At 38.7% G+C, this 23614-nt stretch overlaps 1 protein-coding gene across 3 annotated transcripts in view; it reads right to left on the bottom strand.

Annotated features, from left to right (window-relative positions):
- The window catches only part of LYRM4 (LYR motif containing 4), a 92976-nt gene that overhangs the window by 23946 nt on the left and 45416 nt on the right, over positions 1 to 23614 (bottom strand). The window contains exon 3 of one of the 3 annotated variants that reach the window (XR_011697659.1): positions 22785 to 22899. The exons of 1 other annotated variant lie outside the window; for it this stretch is intronic. Coding sequence is in view for 1 of the 2 variants with exons in the window: in XM_071553318.1 (XP_071409419.1) it covers positions 2326 to 2370 (45 nt within the window). In the remaining variant the exon portion in view is untranslated. Of the gene's footprint in view, positions 1 to 2172; positions 2371 to 22784; positions 22900 to 23614 lie in introns of those variants that run through there. One more of the 3 variants, XM_071553318.1, reaches the window with a different exon arrangement.

Genomic DNA, 23614 nt, shown 5'->3' with positions numbered 1-23614 from the left:
TTAGTAGAATTTAGTGAGAAATTAATACACAGGACAGGGAGATGCATGGACTTAATTAATAAGGCAGCAAATAATGCAAACAGAAATAAAATATTATCTACTTAAAAATAATTAGGTAAATAGATTCCTATAGAGAAAGCAGTTTTCAGGCCATAATCCATGCAATTGCAGCAACTGAAATGGACTGGGTACTGATTTTTATCTGTTATTACAGCTTCCAATTCTGACTTTTTCAGTGTTTTGTACTAAACATTGCGTAGTGTTTTAAGCACTGCAAACCTCTTTCTTAAATCGGTAATGTGGAAAAAACACATTCAGGTTCTGGGACAGCACATTTTGTCACAGGTAATTCAAAACCTTTTGCCAAGTGCATCAGTTAATTTCACAAGTTTATTGTGATGCAATGCAATGATATCAGCTTTTTAACCCCCCCTCTCTGGTTAAAGTTTCTGGTAGAAAATTTGCGTATTTGCATGTAAACAAAAGATGATTTTTCAGCCACCAGGTCCACTTGGCATGGAGGAGAATGTCGTCAGCACTCCCAAGCTACTCTCTGTTCCTGCCAATAAGATCCATGCTGCTGTCTCTGAGGCAGGACACACAAGGTAAACTGATAACATTTCAGAAAAATGAGTCAGAGGACGCAGCAGCGCACGAAGGAAGGTGAAATATTACTATTTTTTAAAAAAAAAATTTATTCATTACCAATCACAACTTTTACCCTTATTTTATCTGTTCACAAAAGTTCCTGATTCAAAGGCAGCAAAAGAACAAGGCAGAGGTTGATAATTTCTGATATGGATGATGATGTAGGACTGAACAATTGAAGACAGTGATCTGGTAAGGTCACTACTCCATTGTTATTGTCCTGGTACTGAACATTTAAGATAGATATACATAGGAGACCATTTAAGAATGCCAGCAAGAAGCTTCCTAAAAAGTATTTTCTTGCAGCTGCAGAGCAACCTGGAAATGTTCTCCTGTAGTACAACCAGGACTGCAACGAGGTGACCACAAAGGCACTTGCAAAAGCAGCATCATGTAAAAATTGACTGGTGGTGTCTAAAGAAAGGAAACAGCAGATGTGGACCTTCCAGGCACACAGTCCTGTCAGATCTCCTCTTCTGACCACAAAAGAACTTAAAGCATGCAAAACACAACTAACCTCCCCAGATGTGTCTCAATACTTTAGGCATGGCTGCTGAGTTTCACATCTGCACTGGCAGCTAAGGATTCCCAAACTTTGAAAACTGCCAGTACTAGTAGATGAGGTTGTAGATGAATAATGCCAGAAGCTGTGAAGGTATGAGGAGACACACACCACCAATTTCTACAAATTGCAGCTATTAAAGGATGATATATTGTGGAAAGAAAATACGGAAATTACTGCATTTTTTACTAGAAATCTCTGGCCTCTCCAAGCATGCACTGTTCCATATGGTTTTATTCCAGGTGAGCAGGCAGATAAATGACTAGATTTTCTTGCAAGCTCAAGTTTTTAGGCAGGAGACTGATGGTTCAAAACCACAGCTGTGAGCCAAGTGGAACTACTGCCGTTACTTGTTGCAAAAACCAAAATCAATTTCTCTCAGTTATAATGTACTGGTACAACCTTACAGAAATCTCTAAAGTTGTGAGAGTTAAAAATGTGAATACACTTTTACAGTGTTACTTTTCCCACAGTCTTTGATAGGTTGATCCATGTCAGGAATGTAACCAACAGGTGGTAGAAGAAACTGCTGCCTCAGCTAGTTCTTATTTTTTTACAGGACTGCCAAGTCACTGCATGGCTCAAGCAGCTCAAATGGATTCCTGCTGTTAATTTTCATGTATCATGAAAAATATGCTGGAGGACAAGGATATCTGAAGTTTTCTGTGTTCCTGGTCTACAGACTCACGTTATGCTTTGCTGTCATCCAGCATGAATTCAAATTACAATAAAGTAGATGTAAGTTATTAAATCATAAAATTCCAAACTGACAACATGCAAACATTTATTAAAGACAAGTTATTAAATCATAAAACTCCAAACTGACAACATGCAAACATTTATTAAAGACAAAAGTGTGGAAATTAAAGAGAAAACACAAGTATCTCCACTGAGGTAGGTTACATCCAAAGTACCTCTTTCTTCTTCCTTCATCTCACCTTTTCCTTTCCTTACAAGATGTCAGAGAGGTTTCCAGACTGTCCATGCCCTCCCCTCCTGACAAAGCACTTTAGTTTTCACAGCTGGTTCATGCTGGGATCATACTCACTCATTCCACCTCTGTTCAATGAACAATATCCAATCTCTCTCTCTTCAGCAAGGCATAACTTAATATATTATCTTCTATATTGTGTGTCAAATGCATGATGAATGTTGGTGCCCTGAAATTCAGCAGGATTTTATTATGAACAACTAAACAAAAATCAACCCTGTAAAATATTAATATTTCATGCCAAATACATTAAGAATAGGAACATATTGATAAATACACTCATCATCTTCATCTTTGTAAAAGAAATGCAGGGGTTCTGACCCCATTAGGTCCCCTCACCTTACTGACCTTCCTCAATGGCCACGAGAATGCGGCTCCAGAAAGTGCAAATATCTGTACAGGTTCTTTTCTGCTCCCATAAACTAAGAGACAAAGCAGAATCACTAATCTACTTCTTGTATATGTTAATTAATCGAGTAACTTAAACCAAGTTACATTTAATAGATGACTTTTAACACATAGCTCAAATTCCCTGTTTTTTTTCCTGCTGTAATTTCTGAGACAGCATAAAGTAGCCTTGAAATAAATAAAAAACCCTTCCACCAACAGACAACAAAGCAATGAAGCACAGAACCATGCACCATATCTGATAAAACAATTCAGCATGAAAGGAGAAACAAGGAACAACCAAGCAACTTTTCCGTATTTTATTTTAGAAAAATCAAATTCACAAGTTCGAGCAGAACTTGGGCAGGTCTAAATCGACATTTTCTGCAGCAGAAATGTTGCCTAAGCTCTTTTAGAACTTGCTTCCATGCCAGAGCAAATATTTTCATTTCACTGACCTTGCTAGGCAACTCCCCAACATAAAGTGTATGGTAAAACACTCTCCAGCAATATCAAGCTTGTAATATTTATTAAAAACATTTGCAATCCATGAAAACAAACTCTAATTCTGTACATACTCAAACCGTGAACTCCACTCCGTGTACTAAACAGCACAACAGAACCTCATCCAAAACAGGTTTTCGTGTGGGAGAAGAGGAGGTGGTGGTGAGTGGGTGCACTTCTCTACATTATTACTAAGATTTGACCTTTTGAGCCATCACTGACTAAAATTAGCACACTTGATTTCAAACGTGTTTGGATGCACACAGTGCTACGTTCCACTCTACAGCAGAATTAGAAGCTGGAATTAGAAACATTATAAAGTAATTTCTTATGAGAAAATAAAGGGCATATTAGGACAGAAGTTGTGGTTCTGTCTGCACTTTTCTTTCTGACTACACCTTTCTATCTGCACCATCAAAAATCAGGATATATATCGACCAACCACTAAATAATAGAAATGTTAGTGTGGAAAAGGACGTGTTGTTGTGGTCTGATGTAGGACAGCTTATATAATAATACCACTACATTTCCAGGTCTTACTACTTTGGAATACATGGACAGCTTGGAAAAAAGATTGTTCTTGCATTAAGTTATGATTCTTTCAGATTCATCAAGTTCTTCTCTGACTCTGTGTCTGACTCTGTTCTTTTAAGAAGGAACAGGGAACTTTTTTATGACCGAACCAAGAATAATTATCATGCAGTTTCACAAGATGTGATGGTCAATGATATTTATTAAAGCAAGAAATACCTTTCTGAAATGAACTGAATTCGTAGTGACTGCTGTTTAGTTTACTGACACTGAATTTCAGCCATACTGGACAGGTTTGTGTGCTGTGAATGTCAGTCTTGTCCTTGAAAGGATCACATTTCTGAACACTTGATATTTCTGAGCAGGAATTACAAGTAGCAACTTAACACTTCAAAAGAAGAAATGTTAAAGTCAGAAAGATCAAGTACTTTACCTTTTAAAAAAATGATTCAGTGGAGTATAAGGTCACATTATAGTTTGACAAACTCTTCCATAAAATCCCAAAACCACTAACCAAGAAACCAGTCCCCAGTGACACCCATTCCCTACTTTGCTTTTCACCTTCTTTTATGGTGGGATCCAACTATCAGATCGGAAACCTGTAAATGCTCTTCAGAGTGATTTTACTGCCCTTTGGACTGAAAGTGTCCTGGAGGAAAGAGGAATTCACTACTGTACTTTTCTACCTGCCAATTTCTGTAAACTGTAAATAAAGCACGGAAACAGTTTGTCCATTTCTGTGTTTCATAGAGGAAATTAGAAACCAAGTAACAGCTGGGAATTAATCAGGTGAGCACTAGAAAAGGAGGAGTAGGTGAAACAGGCTGGATCAGATGTACGATATGCAGAACCCACCTTCACATTAGACTGTACTGACAGCTGCAGACTAGCAGAAGACTTTGAAAGATGAAACTAGAACAATGGGAGCAGAAAAATGTACTGACATAATATCTACCATTACCAGAAAGAAATACTGTGGGAACTGTCATATTGTGTCTGGGCCATCTGATGATACTGATTACTTCATCTTTAAGAAGCAATTTTTTGGGGTGAAGGGGGAAAGAAATAGGTTGGTTTGTTGGTTTTTGTTTACCATTTCTATGTCATTTGAAATATTTTGTAAGCATCCACTGGAAATTTCCCCCTTAATTATGTGAATATCCACTTCTGAACTGTGAAAAGTTAGAAGTGTGTGCACAGAAAAAGTGAAATAAGTACAGAGAATCATCAGATTACCTGAAAGCAGCATGTTATCAATCATCCCTGACTGCTTATATTTTTGCTCACACATCTCTCCAGCTATGAGTTTGCCAGAATCCCAGCAGCTTCAGAAAGCTGGATATACTTGGTACAGGAGTGGCAGTCAGAGTGCTCAGTCCTACAAAACTCCAGCTAAAGAGCTGGTAGATGCACACGCTGCACACTGGGCTGAACAGAGAAAGACAGAGCCAAAGATGGGAGTTGAACTGCACCCCTGAAGAAGCTTCACAAGTCCTGGGGTTTATTGACCCACTCAGCATCCCTAGTTTTGAGAAAACATGCTGCTGGTTGTATGACATGAGTCATGCCTGGACTGCTTGCAAGTGCTGTGGAGTTCAAAAAGATTCTCCACCTCTGCTTCTCCAAAGCTTAGTCTAGAGGGTCAACAGGGGAATTGGCTCCACAACGTGTTTTTGCTGTTTTGAGTAACTATAAAATGTAGACACTGCTAGCAAAATGAAATGATCAATTATTTATTTACAAGTGGACCTATGTATAAAGCTTTCACTTGTGAACATTGAAAAGCTGATACTGAGGAGAGGGTAGTAAAGGTACTTGGCAAATTGACAAGTGAATCAATATAAAAAACACAACTACCATTTTAAGCTCTTCACTTACAATGTAAATCCCTTATCCACAACAAATTCAAGTAAAAAGAGTTGCTGGACAATAATGCACAGAATCTGCTGGAATTTGAGCCTCTCAGAACAGCAACGTTGCAGATTCTGATTGCCAGAGTGTACCTGTGAAGCATCAGCATCAGTGCTGGACAAAAGGCAGCAACTTAAACAAAACATTGAAGCATCTCTGGTGGACCTGCTCTTCAAAAAGACTGAAAGCCACTGATTTGCAAATGCAACACTGTTGTTTTAATTATGGGGAAAAAAATTAAAGTCTTATTTGAAGTTTGTACTGGTTAGCAAATAGGAATCTAAATGCCCAGGATGATATGAATATATGTATTTTTTTGCAAGGGCAACATAATTATAGCAAAAAGTTACTTCATCCCAGAGGATGAACATACACATTTCTGAAGAATGGGTAAATGTAAAACAGTTTTGTTTAAGAAAGTGCATTTCTCAACAGTGATGCTGATGCTTTTCAAAGTGCCTGTGAGGCATCCAGGCCAAAAAGGTGACAATACTTTTGTAAACATATAAAGATACTGTAAGTTTGCCACTTGCTGAGCTAAATGGCAATAAATCAAAGAGACATGGATTTCAGGTATAATGATTTTGAAATTCATCTATCAATACACTGCTTATTTAGAATTCGTAGGAATCAATATGCAAGTGTCCTTTTGAGCAAAGCAAAAATTAAAATACTGAGTTTCAGGTGCAGTTTGCCTTTGATAGCACTTTAAACACCCCTCTGAAACTCCTGAAAATGCTTGAGAAAACTGCCTACTCATATTTGCACCATTAGGAACAGACTAAAACTCACACCCAGTCCAAGGAAGCTGTTGACTGAAACTCAGGACATATTTTACACAAGGTCTATACAGAGGCACTAATATACAAATCTTATTTTTCTTTCTCTTAGCATGCTCTTCATAAACCAAGAAACACACAATGCATTCATAGAAACTCAGCAAACCCACAGCATTTCTATGCTGGGAGATACAAGGTGCAGCATTAGCTCAGTTTATTTCCACTTACTGAGGTCTCATCACAGCCTCTGGGGCTGAAACCTGCCAGATATAATATATATATTATATAATACATAAATGGAGCTGTGGCTTCATGGCCAAGCTTCCATCAGGGCCAAAGTAACAGCAGCACAGCTCAGCAGGAAAACCATGTGGGGAGACAACATTTTATAGGACAAATGAGAACACTTAACAGTGGTGGGTTAGCCCTACTAAACCATGAATTCATGGATCAGTATATTTGTTATTTTAAGGGATGTACTTGTAGAAATAGACTTGTACTACAGACTTAGGGAAGAAAAGGTGGAAATTAAACGCTGCTTTTGCTTGATCCATTTGCTAAATTCCCATGTGCTTAAGGTGGGATAAAACTTTGTAGGTTTTATTAAAAAAATTTGGTTGTATGATTTTTTGATTAAACTTGAGAGACAAAAGAATTCTAAAAAGAGGCAATTCAAAGTGTTCTATCTTAGGTTTGCTGGAAACACAGAAGCTGCTTCGGATCAAGACAAACTGTTTACATCAGCAAGCTCAAAAATATCCCTGTATAGAGAAAATTTGATTGGAGAGACTGAATTCACAAGGGAAGTTTTAGATTTATATATTTACCTATTCACATCTGTTTACTCCTCTGCCACTGAAGAATGAGGAAATACAACTATAAACCAAACAGAAACTACTAAATTGTACCAATAAAAAATGGTTTTATAAGCAAGACAGAGAACTTGCAAATGGTAGATGAATCAATAAGACTGTGGTTCTTCATGGACAATAAAGATAATAAATGGCCCTATAATAGTCCAGTGATGCTTGTAAAGGATTCCACTAGCATTCCAGAGAAGATGTGATTACAGGGCTGATTGGTGCTGTGGAACTTTGTCACACAATGTAACAAAGCCAAGATTTTTAACTCTGCAGCGAAAAAAAGTTGAGATCTTTTTTTCTTGCAGTAATGTAAGAAATGTTTGGCATCCATGATGAAACACTGGCTCTAAAAACTCACATACTGTGCTCTAAAAACTCTCATCAAAGCGTTGGACATTCCAGTGCCCTCCTAACTTCAGCAAAAGGTTTCAAAGGTTCACTCGGTACCAAGCGTTGCATTTAAGCTGCTTGAGTGTTGCAATGTGCCATGATAAGTAGGTCATATTTTGATCTTCTGATTTACCATTCAGAATCATAGAATCATAGAATCAGTTGGGTTGGAAGAGACCTCTGAGGTCATCAAGTCCAACCCTTAATCCAACCTCACTTTGATTACCAGATCATGGCAATCAGTGCCACGTCCAGTCTCAGTTTTAAAACCTCCAGGGATGGAGAATCCACCACCTCCCTGGGCAGGCCATTCCAATGCCTGACCGCTCACTCTGTAAGGAACTTCTTCCTGATATCCAACCTAAACCTCCCCTGCCAGATCTTAAGCCCAATTTAAAAATTGTCATCTTTGTTTACTGACAGCATGAAACCAACATGCTGCTTTTGTGATAACTCTGTAAGAGTGATAAGGCTGAATTTTGGCAATGGTGGACAACAAACGACAGCCATGCTACTGCTTGCTCACTGTGCTGAGCTGGCAGAAGTAAAACAGAAGCCACTGAGAGAATCTGCATCTTCTTTACTGTTCACAAATCCATTTCATGGCTGCAGAGAAACACGTCTGCACTTGGCAAGAGCTCCACTTAAAAACAGAAGAGTCGTTGTTTTAGCGGACATTACAGAAACGTAACTCCCCAAGTGAATCTGATGCAGTAATAACAACCCTTTAACCACTGTCCAAAGATTTCTGCAGACACGAAACTGAGTATTTTACTGCTATTTTCAGCCATCTGTGCTGCTTTTCTCTTTCAGCTCAAGTTTGCCAAAACTGCAATGCAAGTCCTTGTGCTTTACACCACCATGTGTTTCTGCATATCAACAGACCAATTAAACACAGCACTGGTGTCACAGGGAACAACTGCTGAACTCTCCCACTGGCAGAAGCACAATTCAGCTGAGTATAAAGCTAGAGCCTGGTAATTATTAAGCCATCCTCCTAATTTAAGGTTTGTCTTAACTTTAATAAAGGGAATTCAGAAGGAAGCTTGCCTGGAAGTTGTAACGTGATGATAGGACTGGGAAGGCCATCGCTAATTCGTGGTTTGACCACGTGCTTTTGTCACCACACACAAGTTAGTCAAGCACCTACACTGAGGTTTTACTTTGTACACAAGAGTGCACTTGTAAAGTTAATTTTTTAATTCTCTGTGCTTTGTTCCACACCGTGGCCCAGCATCCTGTAGTGCCTGAGCTGGATTCTGCTCCAGCTGAACCACCTGGGAGCCCTCCAGAACCATGCCAAGTGTGTTCCAGTGAGCACTAAGCCATCAGGGCTAGACAAGAGTTAGTCCACTGTAAAAACCAAAGCACAAAGCATACACAGTGCAGACATCAGGTTCTTGACACAAAGTATTTTGCTTTTCTGGTAAGTTCTGCTCAATACCTTACTGCTTACCCTTCATCTCCTTCAGCTCCCAAGATAGACTGTATCTTTTAGGGGTGGGCGGTGATGTTTGAGCCAACATCTATTTGCTGTCCTGCTTGTACCAAGCCCAGCAGTTCCTTTTGCAACTATTATTTGTAATCATTCCTTGATTATTACAATGTATACTTTCCTGGCTAGGAGGTAAGAAGGTGACTTTGCAACTAACACTGAAAAATAAATTGGAGAATGAACGACACTTCTACTACAACCCGAAAATGTGGTACTTTTCTGCTGGATCAGCTTTGTTGATCTGGATCACTGTTTTGGCTTCACAAATTGAGATAGTATCACAAAAAAGGGGAGAAGCTGCTCCTTTTGGCAGTGAAAACATATTAACCAAACTACATCCTGAAGCACAGACATAAAAGTGTCACAAAACCTTTCAAAACAAATAGGAAATTTACATTTATAATATTTACAATATTCATATAGTCACAGTAGAGACTATTTTAATTACCAGGCCAAAAAGCAGGGGCACAAAACACGACCTGCAAGTTCAGAATGAAAAACAACAGCTTGAACCAGGAATGATTTCAGAAAGATTCACAAAAACTCATAGAGGTTTCTCTTTGGAACCTTGTGCTTGAAATTTATTATTTTCTATTAATATGGAATCTGCTATCAACTCTTGTTTAACTTGGTGATATACTACCATTTTTTCTCCCTTCCCTGCATTCCTCACCAGTTGAGTAAAATGAATATCATGTGAAACAAATAAAGGAAAAATTAGAAAGCAAACATATTTATGCAGATAAGCAGTACAACGTGAGGGAGTGCACCCAAATTTATGTGTCATTATGAAAGGCTGCTGCAAACTGACAAGTCAAAGAAGGCTCACTCACAGGTGGCAGCAATGGGATTGACAGATTAGTCACTGAAGTAGAAAACGATTACGTAGAAGGAAAAGACTTATGGATGAAAAATAAAGTAATTAATACATACATTACATACAGCAGAAGGGCCATTCTGTACAATGTAACTATCAGACAGAAATGATGTACTTTGTTGCTTTGGTAGAGATGCATTTGTGAGCTGTGATGGTGCTGAGCAAGCCTGCAGTTTTCCTCACAATTCCCTGGATAAGAAGTGTATTTTTTTCCTGCCTTTGGGCAATCAGTTTCACCACATAACCTTTTCCCAAAGCTAATCTACAAGGTGTTTTTTCTTCCCACACACCCATTTCCAAGGAGCATTTCTAGAACAAGGCACAGCCCGACAGCTTCAAGTACACATCACAGTGGAATAAGGAGTTCTGAGCTTTCAGCTGAGGTGAGCTGCACTTGATGCAAAATGCAGGAGGGCTTACTCAGGCACTAGTGGTTTTTATTTGCACTACAGCAGGATGGGGATGTATCCATAGGTGGTTGTTGCACCTCAGCCAAGGTAGCAACTTGTCACCAGAAGGTTCTGTATTACCAAACTCTGCTCTGCTTTGTCTATGCTCTCAAAGCTCTGTCCAGCCCCACCTCTCATTCTGTTACAGCAACAAAGTTTAAACATTTGTAGATGAGTTCTGTAACTAAGTTAAAACTACCAAACAGGAAGAAAGGAACAATTACCAGTAAGTGAAATGAGGATGCTGGGGAAGGAAGAAGACTGGGAGAAGGTACGTGCAAAAAAGGAGGGAGACAACTGGGTTCAAAAATTTTCAATTTTGACAGGAAAACGTGTGTCTATTATGTGATATGTGCAAAAAAGTTAAGTTCAGCAAATATTACTTGGGAAAATCAAGGTAAAGATCCGTGCTTTCTGGAACTTTGTACTCAATATGGAAAAGTTAGACTAAAGCATTAATTTTAGATTCAGCAGACTGTGATCTATGGCAACCCAGCTATTGGCTTGTATGGGCAGATTAAAAAGTAATTTCACACAATATTCCAATATCTATGCTAGTATCATTGACAAAAAAGACATTTTGGCAGCACCTGGCATTAAATAAATTGAAGCTGCTGATACATAATTAATACACATTGTTAACTCCTCTCCAAGCTATGGCCCAGAGGAGAATGGTCAGCATAAGATGAAAATCCAAGTGCTGCAAGAAAAATTCTAATGATTTAATAAGTGGCTTCACTTATTTCAAGTTGTTCCAGGCAGAATTCTGATTCAGAAGCACTGGGGACCACTTTCTTGCTGTTATCTTTATATCCTAAGAAGTCATGGCCCCAAGGATGTCCCAACTCACCTGTTTTGGTTGGCATTTCTCTCTGCAGCCCCACAGTGCATCGTGGGCTCCCCTTTGCCACTTGCATCTCTGCCATGAGCCCTTTGTAAGTCATTGATCCTCCACCTGATGGCTGCCTAGATGCCTTCACAGGGAAACCAACCTCATCTTTCTCTAAGGAAGAAATGCTGACACCAGCACACTACTGCTGAAAGATGCTCTTTGTACACCTTTCATTAAGTTCTAGCTGCGTGTTTTAGAAGATGAGGGATGATATTCCACAGCTTTTAAAAATCAACAGCTGCCATTTGATGCACATTTTATCCTGTAACTGGCTGTCACAGTCACTCAAAAAGCAGTCATGCCCCTTCCTTCATTTTCTCTGCTACTGCTGACACCAAAATCTGTACAGGTTTTTGGTGAGGTGACTGGGAAAGTGGCCAGGCTATCTACCAACACTCTGGTACCTGCCTGGAAAAAACTGCTTCTGAGCCAGCCTGATCTCCTTTCCCAAGCACCACATCAGCTACTTAAACCCACATAAGGGCCCAGGTAGGACTGCCATTTCCAGAGGCAGTGCCAGCTGAAGGCTTTTCTTCAATGACAGACCAATGGCTGCAGCCTATGCCCATTAAATTTTTTGGGTTGAAACACATATGCTGCATTTTCTTCCCTGGGCTGCTGAGTGACTTGGCTTAATCCCACATCACAGGCACTCCCAGTGAGGCACCTAACTGATCTCCCTGAAGTGTTCAAGTTTCTGCTTAAGAGCCAACAAAATTCTTCAGAATACCTCAGTCTCAAACACACTAAACAAGATCTCATTTTTATTTGTGTTCGAACTGCAAGAACAAAAAAGTGTGCCAAAGTTTTCAGCTAACAAGAAAACAAAGCAACAACCACACTACAAATTAAGTTACTTCAACTACACCAAAGATGTTTTTAAGGAAAAGAAGTTCTGCACTTCTACAGAAAGTATAACCAACATGTACTGCAAACACCAATAAAGAAAGCAAGATTTGTGCCCTTGGTGACAGGTGTGCCTGTTTGACAGCAGCAGGGGCCTTTCCATTTGCCAATACACTGGGGACTGCTGTTCATCAGATATATCAGAATAGCAACAGCTATGGTCTGTGTCCATCTTACCTGAGGAAAAGCATGTGGTAAGCACCATTGTATAACCACATTAGATCCTTGCTGGGCATTTTTGTGGGGGTTTCTTCAGATCACTGCAGGCCATTAACCTTTCACTTCAGGTAGGTAATGAACAATGACTCTTCCAACAAAAGAAATCAGCTGTGTTACCAGTGGCAACTCCACTTTTTAATACATGCACCAACCCCCTTGTGCATGAACTCGTTATTTTCTTTTTTAAATCAATTCTGGTTTGAAATAAGAAATGCTCCCGTTGGCTTCACCTTGAGCTGATAATGAACAAACCCTCAGTGAAGCCTGCTCCCAAGGAAGTCTGCCTTAATAGCACTGATTAAAAATAAAATGAAGTTTCTACTTTGGAAGCAAGATGTATTGCTTCCTGCTTTCCTTCACCAGGGTATCTTGTAATTGGACTGGTGCTAATTGGATACTTCAGCAAAACAATTTCATTTATAAAAAATAAAAAATGGCAATTTCCCTTGGTTTCTAAGAGAGTTACTGCCATTGACCAACACCAATATGCAGAATTGTGAAATCAACAGAAGACCTTAATTACATCAGGGGAAAGCACAGAACATCCTGGTGGAGTGTTTCTTTTTTGTTTTCCTTATGTATTAGACCAACTAAATATTCAAGTAGAAACACAAAAGTGTTTCTTAAAGAACCTGCTCTGATTTAACATGTCTGGCACAACGGTAGGATGGACACAATAGATGCAACTACTACAGGTTGAAAAATGTCTCTGTAACACTGATGGGATTTTGTATTTATATCAAATCATCAACTATAAAACAGGGTAACTTTTTTTGTCTGACGTTAGGGCATATAATTTACAAAGGAAGCAGTAAAAGCTGGCAGATTCAGGACAGCAGCCCAAAGGAAAGAGAGACATAATTAAAAAGCAGGTTATTTCTTGGGCAGACACTAACTGGTGAAGACTTGCATCTCTCTGTTTTTATTTCTATGCAGTGGTCAAACCCACATAAATAATACCAGGCAGCTGAAAATCTTAAAGAATTGGGGGAATGCAGCAACAACTATTTTTCCTTTCCCATTCTGGTTCATTTTATCCATTAATTCATCCTTTACCCTTGTGCCCTTAAGTGTTCACTTTCTTTCATCTCTCCTCCCATTAGCAGGGCTTCCTCCTCTGCACAAGCAGCAGCTGTGAACGACTTCCTTTTAACGTCTCATTTCCCAAACGAACTTCCTCCACAGAGAGGGCACACACACACACCAGTCTGTCTCAGCAGAACATGCAAGAGCCTTGGAGAAGTGCTGGAGAACAAAGCACAGCCAGGGGAGACTCTGCCTTGTACCTTCTAATGCTGCTTCTCCCTTTGTAGTTTCTGCATGGCAAGATCACTAGAAAGGATGCACTAAAAAACTGCATCCTACTTCCTTCCTTTAATTTCATATATTCGCATTCACATTTAGACTTTGTTTTTGAATTTTAAGACAGATTTTATTTTGCTTTAATAGGATGATAGCCTCTTATTTTCTACAAAATACTTGTAATATTTTTGTGGCAGCAATCTATAGCTGCAGAGTGCCCTGATGTATTTTTAGTAAACTTCATTCATACTTCCTTAATATTCTGCACGCAGAAACTACAATTCAGCAAACTGCTGATGGGCTGCACTTCTAAATTCTGTACTGTCTCAAATACTACCTCAGTAGACTTAAAGCAATAAGAATTAGAAGCCCCAAGAGATTAGAGAGACTCCTACTCTATCCTGCTATGGAAAGTCAGATTCAGGAGAGATTTCTGCTTCTAGCAGTATCTAATTCACAAAACCAAAAAGCACCTCTTTTCTTTTTTCCCCCTACAGAATAAAATACATAATGCCAACATGTTACAACCACGTGAAAAATGCAAAACCAAAGCCACAAAAGATGACTTGACATTTATATGCTGAATTATCCAGGGTTTACAGCACATTTTGTACTTTTAGACCTTCTGTCATACAAATACAATTTAGTTCCAATCAATCACTTCTGTATAAATGTGAAAGAAACAGTTCCCAGAGTGGACCTCTGGATTCCACATTAATCATTGCTCTGAAAGAGCATTTAATTACAGTAAGAATGAAATATAGTTGGAGTATTTCCCCAAAATTGTTCTGCATTCTACACAGAATTTTCTACCATGTTCTGTCTTTGTATGAGCCCCCTTGTTCCCTGCTAACATCCAGGGAAGCTCTGCCTGCAAAACAAGATATGAATACAGATTTCTGCTATTCATACTGCCTGGTAACTGTATGCACTGGCTACTTTCCCTCCCCAACTCCTTCAAAATGGTTTGCAGGAGAAAATTACAGAAATGTGATAATGTTAAAATATTTGCATAACGAAGATTTGGAAGATTTCCTCCATTTTTCCTTCTTCTGTATGTTCAATTCATCACCTTACAGCCCAGCATGAAGATGCTATGACAGGAGCTTCAACATATCATAGTTTCCCCCAAAGATTAATTAAGATTAAATAAGTGAGACCTGTGGACACCACTGAAAACTTTAACCAAAAAGGACCAAGGGAGGCACGAAGGGCAAGTTCACAATGTGCTTTCAGAGGATTAAAGAAAAATAAATCCACTGCAACAGGTATTTAGTTATTCCTGTTGTTCACCTGTCTAGCCCTTTTTTGTTGCTTCATTTTAAAGAAAGCCAGAAGTGACCTAAAAGATTATAGAAAGTGAATATCAATCAGAAGGCAACTATAGACTTATACTTTATTAAATAATTTTGCAGTGTCTGAAGTAGTTCACCATCATGAGCAAAGTGTAGCACCATATTTACAGGTGGTACCTCCTTTTTAAATTCGAATTTTCAATCTAATACTTTTGCTATCATCAATGTAACATCAACTAATACAAAGTAATCTCATACTAAAGATAATCAAGACTAAATCAAGTTCTTATAAATCAATTGTTCTTTGAGAGAACTTTGTTTTAGCAGTAAACATACAGTATCAAAAAAGAAGAAAAACATTTTTACATACTGGCAATTAAAAAAAGAGATTACTGTGCTTGTGGATTTTTTAAAAAAGTACAGCTAATTCCTGAGTACAAGTACAATCCCAACAATTAAATTTTATTGGTTTCTTGCTTTACATTAACAGTCATGTCAAAGTAATTTGTTGTCATGCAGGAAACAGAACTGCATCAGGTTGGGATCTACATTACCCACATTGTGCAGCAACTAATAGACAGTCTCTCATGCTATTGCTCTGCCTGATTCCTCAGTCCTCAGAGATGCTCTTCCAGACTGAAACCATGAAGTGGATAGTTGCACAGCACTGACTGGCAGCTTGCTGCTAAACAAGCAGTTTCATTGTTCAGGGTGTTTTGGTTGGATTGCTCAGCTGTAATGATCCCCTGGATGTAACAGCATGCTGCTTAAAAGCCACAATTCACTGCCACAGCAGTGCTGCTATGCCAACATGAGGGTGATTACTGTGAAGAATCCTCCATCAATTTACAATCAGAAACAATCACAGGTTTCAGTGTAGGCAACTTATAAATGCCACACCAGATCTCTGAACTTGTTCCCATTCAAATCTAGAAGCAAATTTTTGCTTCACATTTTAGCTCCGACGTCAGGTGTTTTCTCAGATATCAAAGGTTACTACAATCTATTGCAGAAAGAAAAGCTGACTTAAAACAATATGTATGTATTAACTGGGCTTTGATGCATTCAAATGTTATTCATATAATAAAGAGAATGGGCTAGACTAAAAGTTTTCATTGAAAACTGCTGTTTACTTCTAAGCTCACTCTATATTTTGTGGAAGGCACTTCTAGGCACACTCTCATAGCACTGTTATTATATGCAGAGCAAAACTAAGATCTAAACACAGTAGATGTGTTTATATGTGTGAATATAAATGTGTGAAGTGAAACACAAAACTTCTTGCAGTTCTACAAAACCTAATGCACATAGAAACAACAACAAACTGCAAAAGACCCAAATATTTTTGAGGAGAAAGCGACTCTCCTTCTATAAGGGCCACTGGACATACACAGGGTGGAAGCAGCAGGTAAAGCAACACCAATCCCTGTCGTGCAATAACTACAAGTGGCTTGCACACCTGTTAAAAACGTGGATGACATTCAGTTCTCCCCATTCTTCAAAGCAGCTGCCACCCAAAAAGTGATGGGCATCGACAGGAATACCTGCCTGTGTGGACATGACCCATGTGACAACCACTGCACAGGAGATAACAACAACAACAAATTTCTCTTGCACATGCATCACCACAACCTCAGCGAGTACTTGTCAAGATTCACCTAAAGAACTACAAAAAACTGTGCTATCTTCCGTATTCTACACCAAAGCTTTCTGAACAGGTAGCTAACCTTGTGTAATGAAGCAAACAGTTTTATATATATATATATATATATATATATATATATATATATATGTGTATATATATGTATGTTATGTATGTATGTCATATATGTCTGCTTCTTTGCAGACATGCAAAAATAGAATAAAAATGATCATTCAGGGAATTGTCTAATGTGCCTTCAAACCCATTTTTAGAAAACAAAAGCATGGCTGTGATCACTTTCCTCACATGGCAAGAATAACATATACTTGTCTTCACTTTGCCCTGTAAGTGGTTATTTTGGAATATGACTTTTCATTCCCAGTTTAGCCTTTAACTGCTTCCTAAATGACAAACTGTGTGATATGGGGAAAGGAGCTTTATGTTAAGATCAAAATTCTCAGCCAGCTTTGCCCTTCCCTGCTGGGTTGTATTTCCAACCACACCTTCCATTACTGAGTCTTGAGCAAGTAAAAAGTGCCTGTACAACTGCTGCTGACTCAGAACTCTGCACCTGCAGAGAGACAGCCTGTTACACCCACGTTACACAGGGATAGGTAGGTGACCATGTGAGACACACAGCAGGGGAGCAGAAAAACCTCTGTTCTAATTCTTGTTATGGCTTTTGGAATTAGCTTTTGCTCTAAATTAAGACAAGATATTAAAAAGCTGGATGGTCTTCCCTCACCCGCAAGAAAAGGCATTCAAATTGTATGTAGTGTTATTACTAACTTGAATCAATCATTACTCACTTGAACCAATGCTCCAACATGTCCTTCCCCAACTCAGATGTCATCTATACTACACACATAACAACTGAGCCTATTCAGTGAGAGGACCTTTCATACAGCATTAAGGAAAATGTGAGCAAGGTTAAAAAAGAAAGGATGAAGTTCTGACACCTCTTCCTGAGCTGAACACTGGCAAAATGCTGCCACTTCCAGGGATATTGTGCTTCCACTTCAACACTACATTGTAAAGGTATGAATGATGATTGATGCTTCCTCATTAGCTTTAAAGGTTCTGGAGTGAGGATGCAGGCAGAGGTTTCTGTGATGATGCAAGGAAAAGTGACATAAAATGCTGTAAGTCCCTCTGGCAAAGAGAGGCAACAACCAGGTGCATCCTCTGGAGGCAGGCAAGGGAGTGCAACTGATAGTGAAGATAGAGTATATTATTTTGTTCTTTTTTAACTCCCATCATAAGCAGCTCTGCTACAGGTATCCAAAGCTACAGCAGAATCAGGAAATTAAACAGTCTGTATTTAATAGTCTATATTCTCTACTTCTACCTCTCCTACACAGTATAAGGGAGCTGAACTCCTGCACAGTAGACAGGCTAAATGCCTGCATGGACACTTGGAACAGAATGTCACTGAAGGACAAAGGGCTACCTTGCCAGCTCTCATTAGAATTAGCAGTGTGGTATTTTATGCTTGACTCTCAGACAGTAATAAAAGCCAAAAAACATTTGAGTGGGAAACTGAAGATCTAAATAAGAAAGAAGAAAGCAAAACCATGCACGGAATTAGAAGCAAAACAAGGTTGAGGATGTTAAATATGTACTGGTGAGTTTTTATTTTTTCACCTCCTGGGTTGAGGGGTAACAGAGTATTTTTAAAAATGCAAAAATACCTGAGAAGTGCACTCATATGGGGATTTATAAAGTTTAAAAACACAAAACTAACCTCTCAGCAAATCCTATGGGCACAGTATTCTGTTAATTTTACTACAGTTGTATTGTGAAACAAATCACCTCTCAAAATGTCTGAAAATAATATTCACACATTTGGTAAAATGTGTAATAGTTGGCTTTTTGGGTTAAGAGATGTAAAATTATTTTATTTGCATCTACCTATAAATAATCACTTTGTATTTAAAAGCATTTATAAATAACAACACTTCATAGAGCTAATATTTATTTTCTTAGTTGAGAGAACTACCTGAAATAACGGGAGAGTTTAGTCCTTTAAGAGGTCACTCATTTTGTGATGACTGAAGTGCAAAGTACAGGTTCTCTAGTGAACAGGAATGAGGGTGGGCTATGAATTTTTACATGTATCACATCTCTATAAACATCAAAGACTGATAAAGAATCTTGCTCTTTTCAATAACCTGCCCTACACGCATTTGCAGTGGGCAAACTGAGGAAGTAGCTTATATGGGAGGGGGATCTTGGAGTTTCCAGGCACACAGAACCTGCAGAAGTTTGTTAGTTCCAGCCTAAGACACTGAGGAGGAATTATGATGCCCATAATCGAGGCATTACTTTGTATAAGCTACATCCATTTACTGCTATAGTTACCAAAACAACATTTTTTGGGAATCTTTCCCATGGATGATTGCACTTTTAATAGTACATCTAGAATGCCAAGTTTTATAAACCTTTCACGTAAAAAAATGAAGAGTAAAAATAGTAACCCAAAATGCCTGTTCCTCTGCTCACATTCTCCTACAAATATCCACATGCCACATACAATGAGAAAGCCTCAAGCTTGGAATGAAACAACAGTGATGGGAGAAAATAAATGGACAAAGACGTCCTCTTGTTTTTTATCCCCTTCACTGCTTTGGATGTACACGTTGTTAGGCCTTTCAGTTTTTTAAATTATTTTGTGCAGGAGACTGGAATCTTTTAAGTGTTTATATGTGCATGTGAGAGTGTGCAAACATGGTGAAATTCAGTAGCTACACAAACAAGTTAATAGGAACTTTTTTAAACTACTGAACTATTCCTCAGCTTCTGCTGTTTCAATTTATCATTCCTTAAAATCCAATAAATCCAATACCAAACCATTAAGCAATTCTCTATCTGCTTCAATAAGCAACATTTGATTAATGACAAGAAGAATGACATGGGATGGAATTACCAAGAAGACCCATGCAGTGCAGTATATTTTCTCTGTCCTACTGGAAAAAAATGTTGCTTTCCTGAGAACAGCCAAGCAGTGGCAGACCCTGGAGTGGAAATTCGAGGATGCCATTACTGTATTTGTGACCTGTGTGAAGGCTGCACAGATCTGCTGCTTTTTATCTCCCCCATGTGGTTAAGAAAGTAAGTCTGCCTTAGAGAAGCATCTTCCTTCCTCTCCAGAGCATCTTGGAGTCAGGTGAAAAGACTAGTGGTGGTCTAGGGAAACTTTTAGGCTGAACAAAAACTCACTCAGAAAGTAGAAAGCACAGAAAATGCTCAGTCTCAAAAGTAACTTAGTTACCCCACATATTCCCATATAACCCCTCAATTTACCTCTTAACTCCTTCTCCAGTGTACAAATGACTGAGTTACAACTTGAAATAGCACCCAAGTTTGCTAGTTTACAAATGTGTTTTATCACCTCCATATAGATTTACTAAGAATTTATAATCCAATTTGTCTTTGAAATAAATAGTATTTCAAGGACCTGATATCAGAGGTATCTCAACTAAGTGTAATCTCATTGCAATTAACAGTTACAGACCATTCAATTGCCATCTACCGCTACTTCTCATACAGCAATTACAGTTACTTTCCATTTTTCTTTAATGTCTCCTGTAAATTACAGTAAATAAGCAGACAGCCTTCACCCTTTTAGCTATATGAATGTTTAAATAGTGGTGAAAAGGGTATGGAAAAAGAGGAGGAAATCCTCACTGTTATTTTAGCTATGGTCTGTTATAAACATTAATGTAGCTGTAGGCCAGTTTAGACAGGATATAAATGACTGTCCTCTACTTTGCTCTTTTCTTCAATCATTAAAGTTTACTTAATATTCATGAAAAATACTTTGTATCCCTGGAAGGTAAAAGCTTCTCTTTATTCACAGAACAATTACACCTCTGGCTGTATCATAAATTACCTACCTTGTCAGGATAACATACTTAAAACCTTATCTGGAGGACCAATCCGAGATATGAGAAAGGAGATTTGTTTTCATGCCTAATAATTAATAAAAATGCTTTGCTGTTTATTTAAGTTATAAAGAGTGCTCTTTATTTATGGTTGTTAAATATTCACAGGATGACAAGGAAATCTTTCAACGTCAGAGAAAAATTTGAAATAGGGTATTTCCACTGGTGTTTGTGCTTACTACTCACACACAGTGAATTTCCCAAGAGATATATATGCAATTTGGTGATTAATCTTCCCAAAGAAAGGTCTAGCTGGAGGCAGCTGGCTTGAACTGGGAAAAAGCAGTCACCAAACAGGCATCTTTCTCCTTATGACAGGCAAGGGTGGCATTGAAGGTGATATTAAAACACTTTTCTTGCCTTGTCAAAGCTCTGTCCCTGCAACTGGGATGAAACATGCATGGTTTTCCACAGATTGAAGTTCACAAATGCCCCTTAGCTTCTACTTCCATTGGGGGGAACAAAAAAAAGGCAGAATTTTGTAGAAATAACTCAGGAATTACAACTTTTGCTTCAGGTGTCACCTGATGGGTCCACTGCTGTTTTATGCCCATAACTTATTTTTCATTTCTTATGGCAAGTGGTGATGCCACAACAGTGAAGACTCAGGAGGTGTTTGAGTCAAACTTCCATTCTTACCCAGCAAAAGTTTTCACAAAAATTCAGGATGTTGATTGAAATTCCAGTATTTATCTATTCCCAAGGCAATATTTTCTCCCATGAAGTACGAGCAAGACTCTTCCTAGATCCAATAGAGGGTATAGTGAAGGCCCATAAATTAAAAAACCTTTTGATTTAAATAAGGTTTTAGATACATTGGTCTTAAGAAACAAGGCTAAAACAAACTTCCTTAAAATCTCAAAGCCGATTTGTTCAGAAATCTCTCCTAAGTAGTACTTAAATGTCACTTTCTCCATGAAAAACAATCTGTAGCACATGTATCAGAGAGCAATTATACAATTGCTTTTAAGAGAGGACAATGGAAATTACAGCTTTGACAAGCATATACCATAACCAAATCAATCATTGTTTTTCTGTTCTGTGTCATTTCCAGATACGCAATTTGCTTTTCAAAACAGTACTGGCATTTGGAAGTTGTTTATATAACAATAAAAGTATGCAAAATTATTCCTGCTCAAGTTCCCTGGCTCATAACAATGCTTATAGAATCACAGAATCAATTGGGTTGGAAAAGTTCTCTGAGATCATCAAGTCCAACCCTTGGTCCAGCTCCAGTCCCTTTACCAGATCATGGCACTCAGTGCCACGGCCAATCTCACTTTAAAAACCTCCAGGGATGGGGAATCCACCCCCTCTCTGGGCAGCCCATTCCAATGCCTGAGCACTCTCTCTGCAAAGAATTTTTTTCTGATCTCCAACTTCAATTTCCCCTGGCAGAGCTTGAGCCTGTGCCCCCTTGTCCTATTGCTGAGTGCCTGGGAGAAGAGACCAACCTCCACCTGGCCAGAACTTCCCTTCAGGGAGTTCTAGACAGTGCTGAGGTCACCTCTGAGCCTCCTCTTCTCCAGGCTAAACACCCCCAGCTCCCTCAGCCTCTCCCCATAGGACTTGTGCTCCAGTCCCTTCTCCAGCCTTGTTGCTCTTCTCTGGACCCGCTCCAGCACCTTAGTTCATTGCAATCATTGTTGTAAAGTTTCTTTGTTCCTATGCACAAGTGAAAGAATAAAAGCAATAATAAAGTCCTCAAGACACCACTTTTTTAGTTCTGTAAACTAAATAAGTCACTACTGATGCTTGTTAATATGGTAGTAGAAAATGGTATTAGCACTAGCAAATCTGGACAGCTGTGGAGGGGTTTCCAGTCTATGTCACTTGTCCTCCCTGGCCTTCAATGCTAAGGAAACCCAGATTTGAACAGCAGTGGTCAAACACCACTGGATCTCACTTTGCTCTCACTGCTCACAGGCTGAGTAACTGCTGCCCTTTGTGTTTGTCCTTTTGTGCATCAGATACACAAAAGTCTGGCCCAATTCTTAACCATCTGTGTGCACTGTACAGGGTTTCCTGCCCACCATATACTGAATACTGTGCCATGGAATTGGCTGCACAAACAGGTAAGTGGCTTTTTAATATTATTATATTGCGCATTTCTCCTGTGTAAGTTTAGGGTGTATCTGTGTGCCAATGGTGCAGAACTTAAAAGCTGTGCAATATAATAAAGAAAAATGCCACTTACCTGACTTTCCATAATTGGGTCTACAAGAATTCAGAGCCTCACTAGTATGCTAAATATCAGGATGTCATAGGAGAGCAAAGAGTCAGTCTTTTGACAACGAAGAATGTCATGTAGCCTAAAAAAAAATTACAAAGGGTTTTTGCTTCTCTACAAGAAAAAAACAACTATATTATTTTTTTTCTGTTCAGCCAATCATTTGGGCTCTCCTTCCAGTGAAACAGAAAGTGTTTCTGCCACTTTCTGTGAACATTTCACAGGTGCTCCTGCCACTCCACACACCATTTCAATTTTCCTTTAAAAGAGATCCACTAAGTTTCCTAAGTGTTTTTCCTAAATGTGATTTCTCTGTTGATAAATAGATACCTCCAATAGATACACCTCTTTCTAACTATGCAAACCGTGTTCAGGGGCAGGAAAGAGTGTAACAAAGTTGGAGGAATTTCACAGCCAGACACAAAAAGTTGCTGTCAATAACCAAAATACTTGTTTCTAAAACTACAGAAAATATTCTGCAGCTTCAGAACACTGTTAAAGTGTTCAGTCAAGCTCAAATAGTAACAATAAAAAATCCCTGTATTTTGAGAATGCACCAGTCCTGCAGGTGTCTTAAACAGCACAATAGGTAAAATTAATGAAAACATGACTTACAAAGGGCAGGACAGAAAAAAAACCCCGAACAACCCTACCAAAAATAGACAAAACCAAAAAATACTACCAAATTCTGTAAGACAGAACTGCAGTGTGCCACCAATAAAAATTATAAATCAAATTTTGATTACAAAAATAAAAATTACTTACCCTTTACATACACACACAATACAAAGAGATAT

Source organism: Pithys albifrons, chromosome 4, assembly GCF_047495875.1.
Source record: "Pithys albifrons albifrons isolate INPA30051 chromosome 4, PitAlb_v1, whole genome shotgun sequence".
NCBI classification, from domain to species: Eukaryota; Metazoa; Chordata; class Aves; order Passeriformes; family Thamnophilidae; genus Pithys; species Pithys albifrons.
This window is presented reverse-complemented; position numbering and strand designations above follow the sequence as displayed.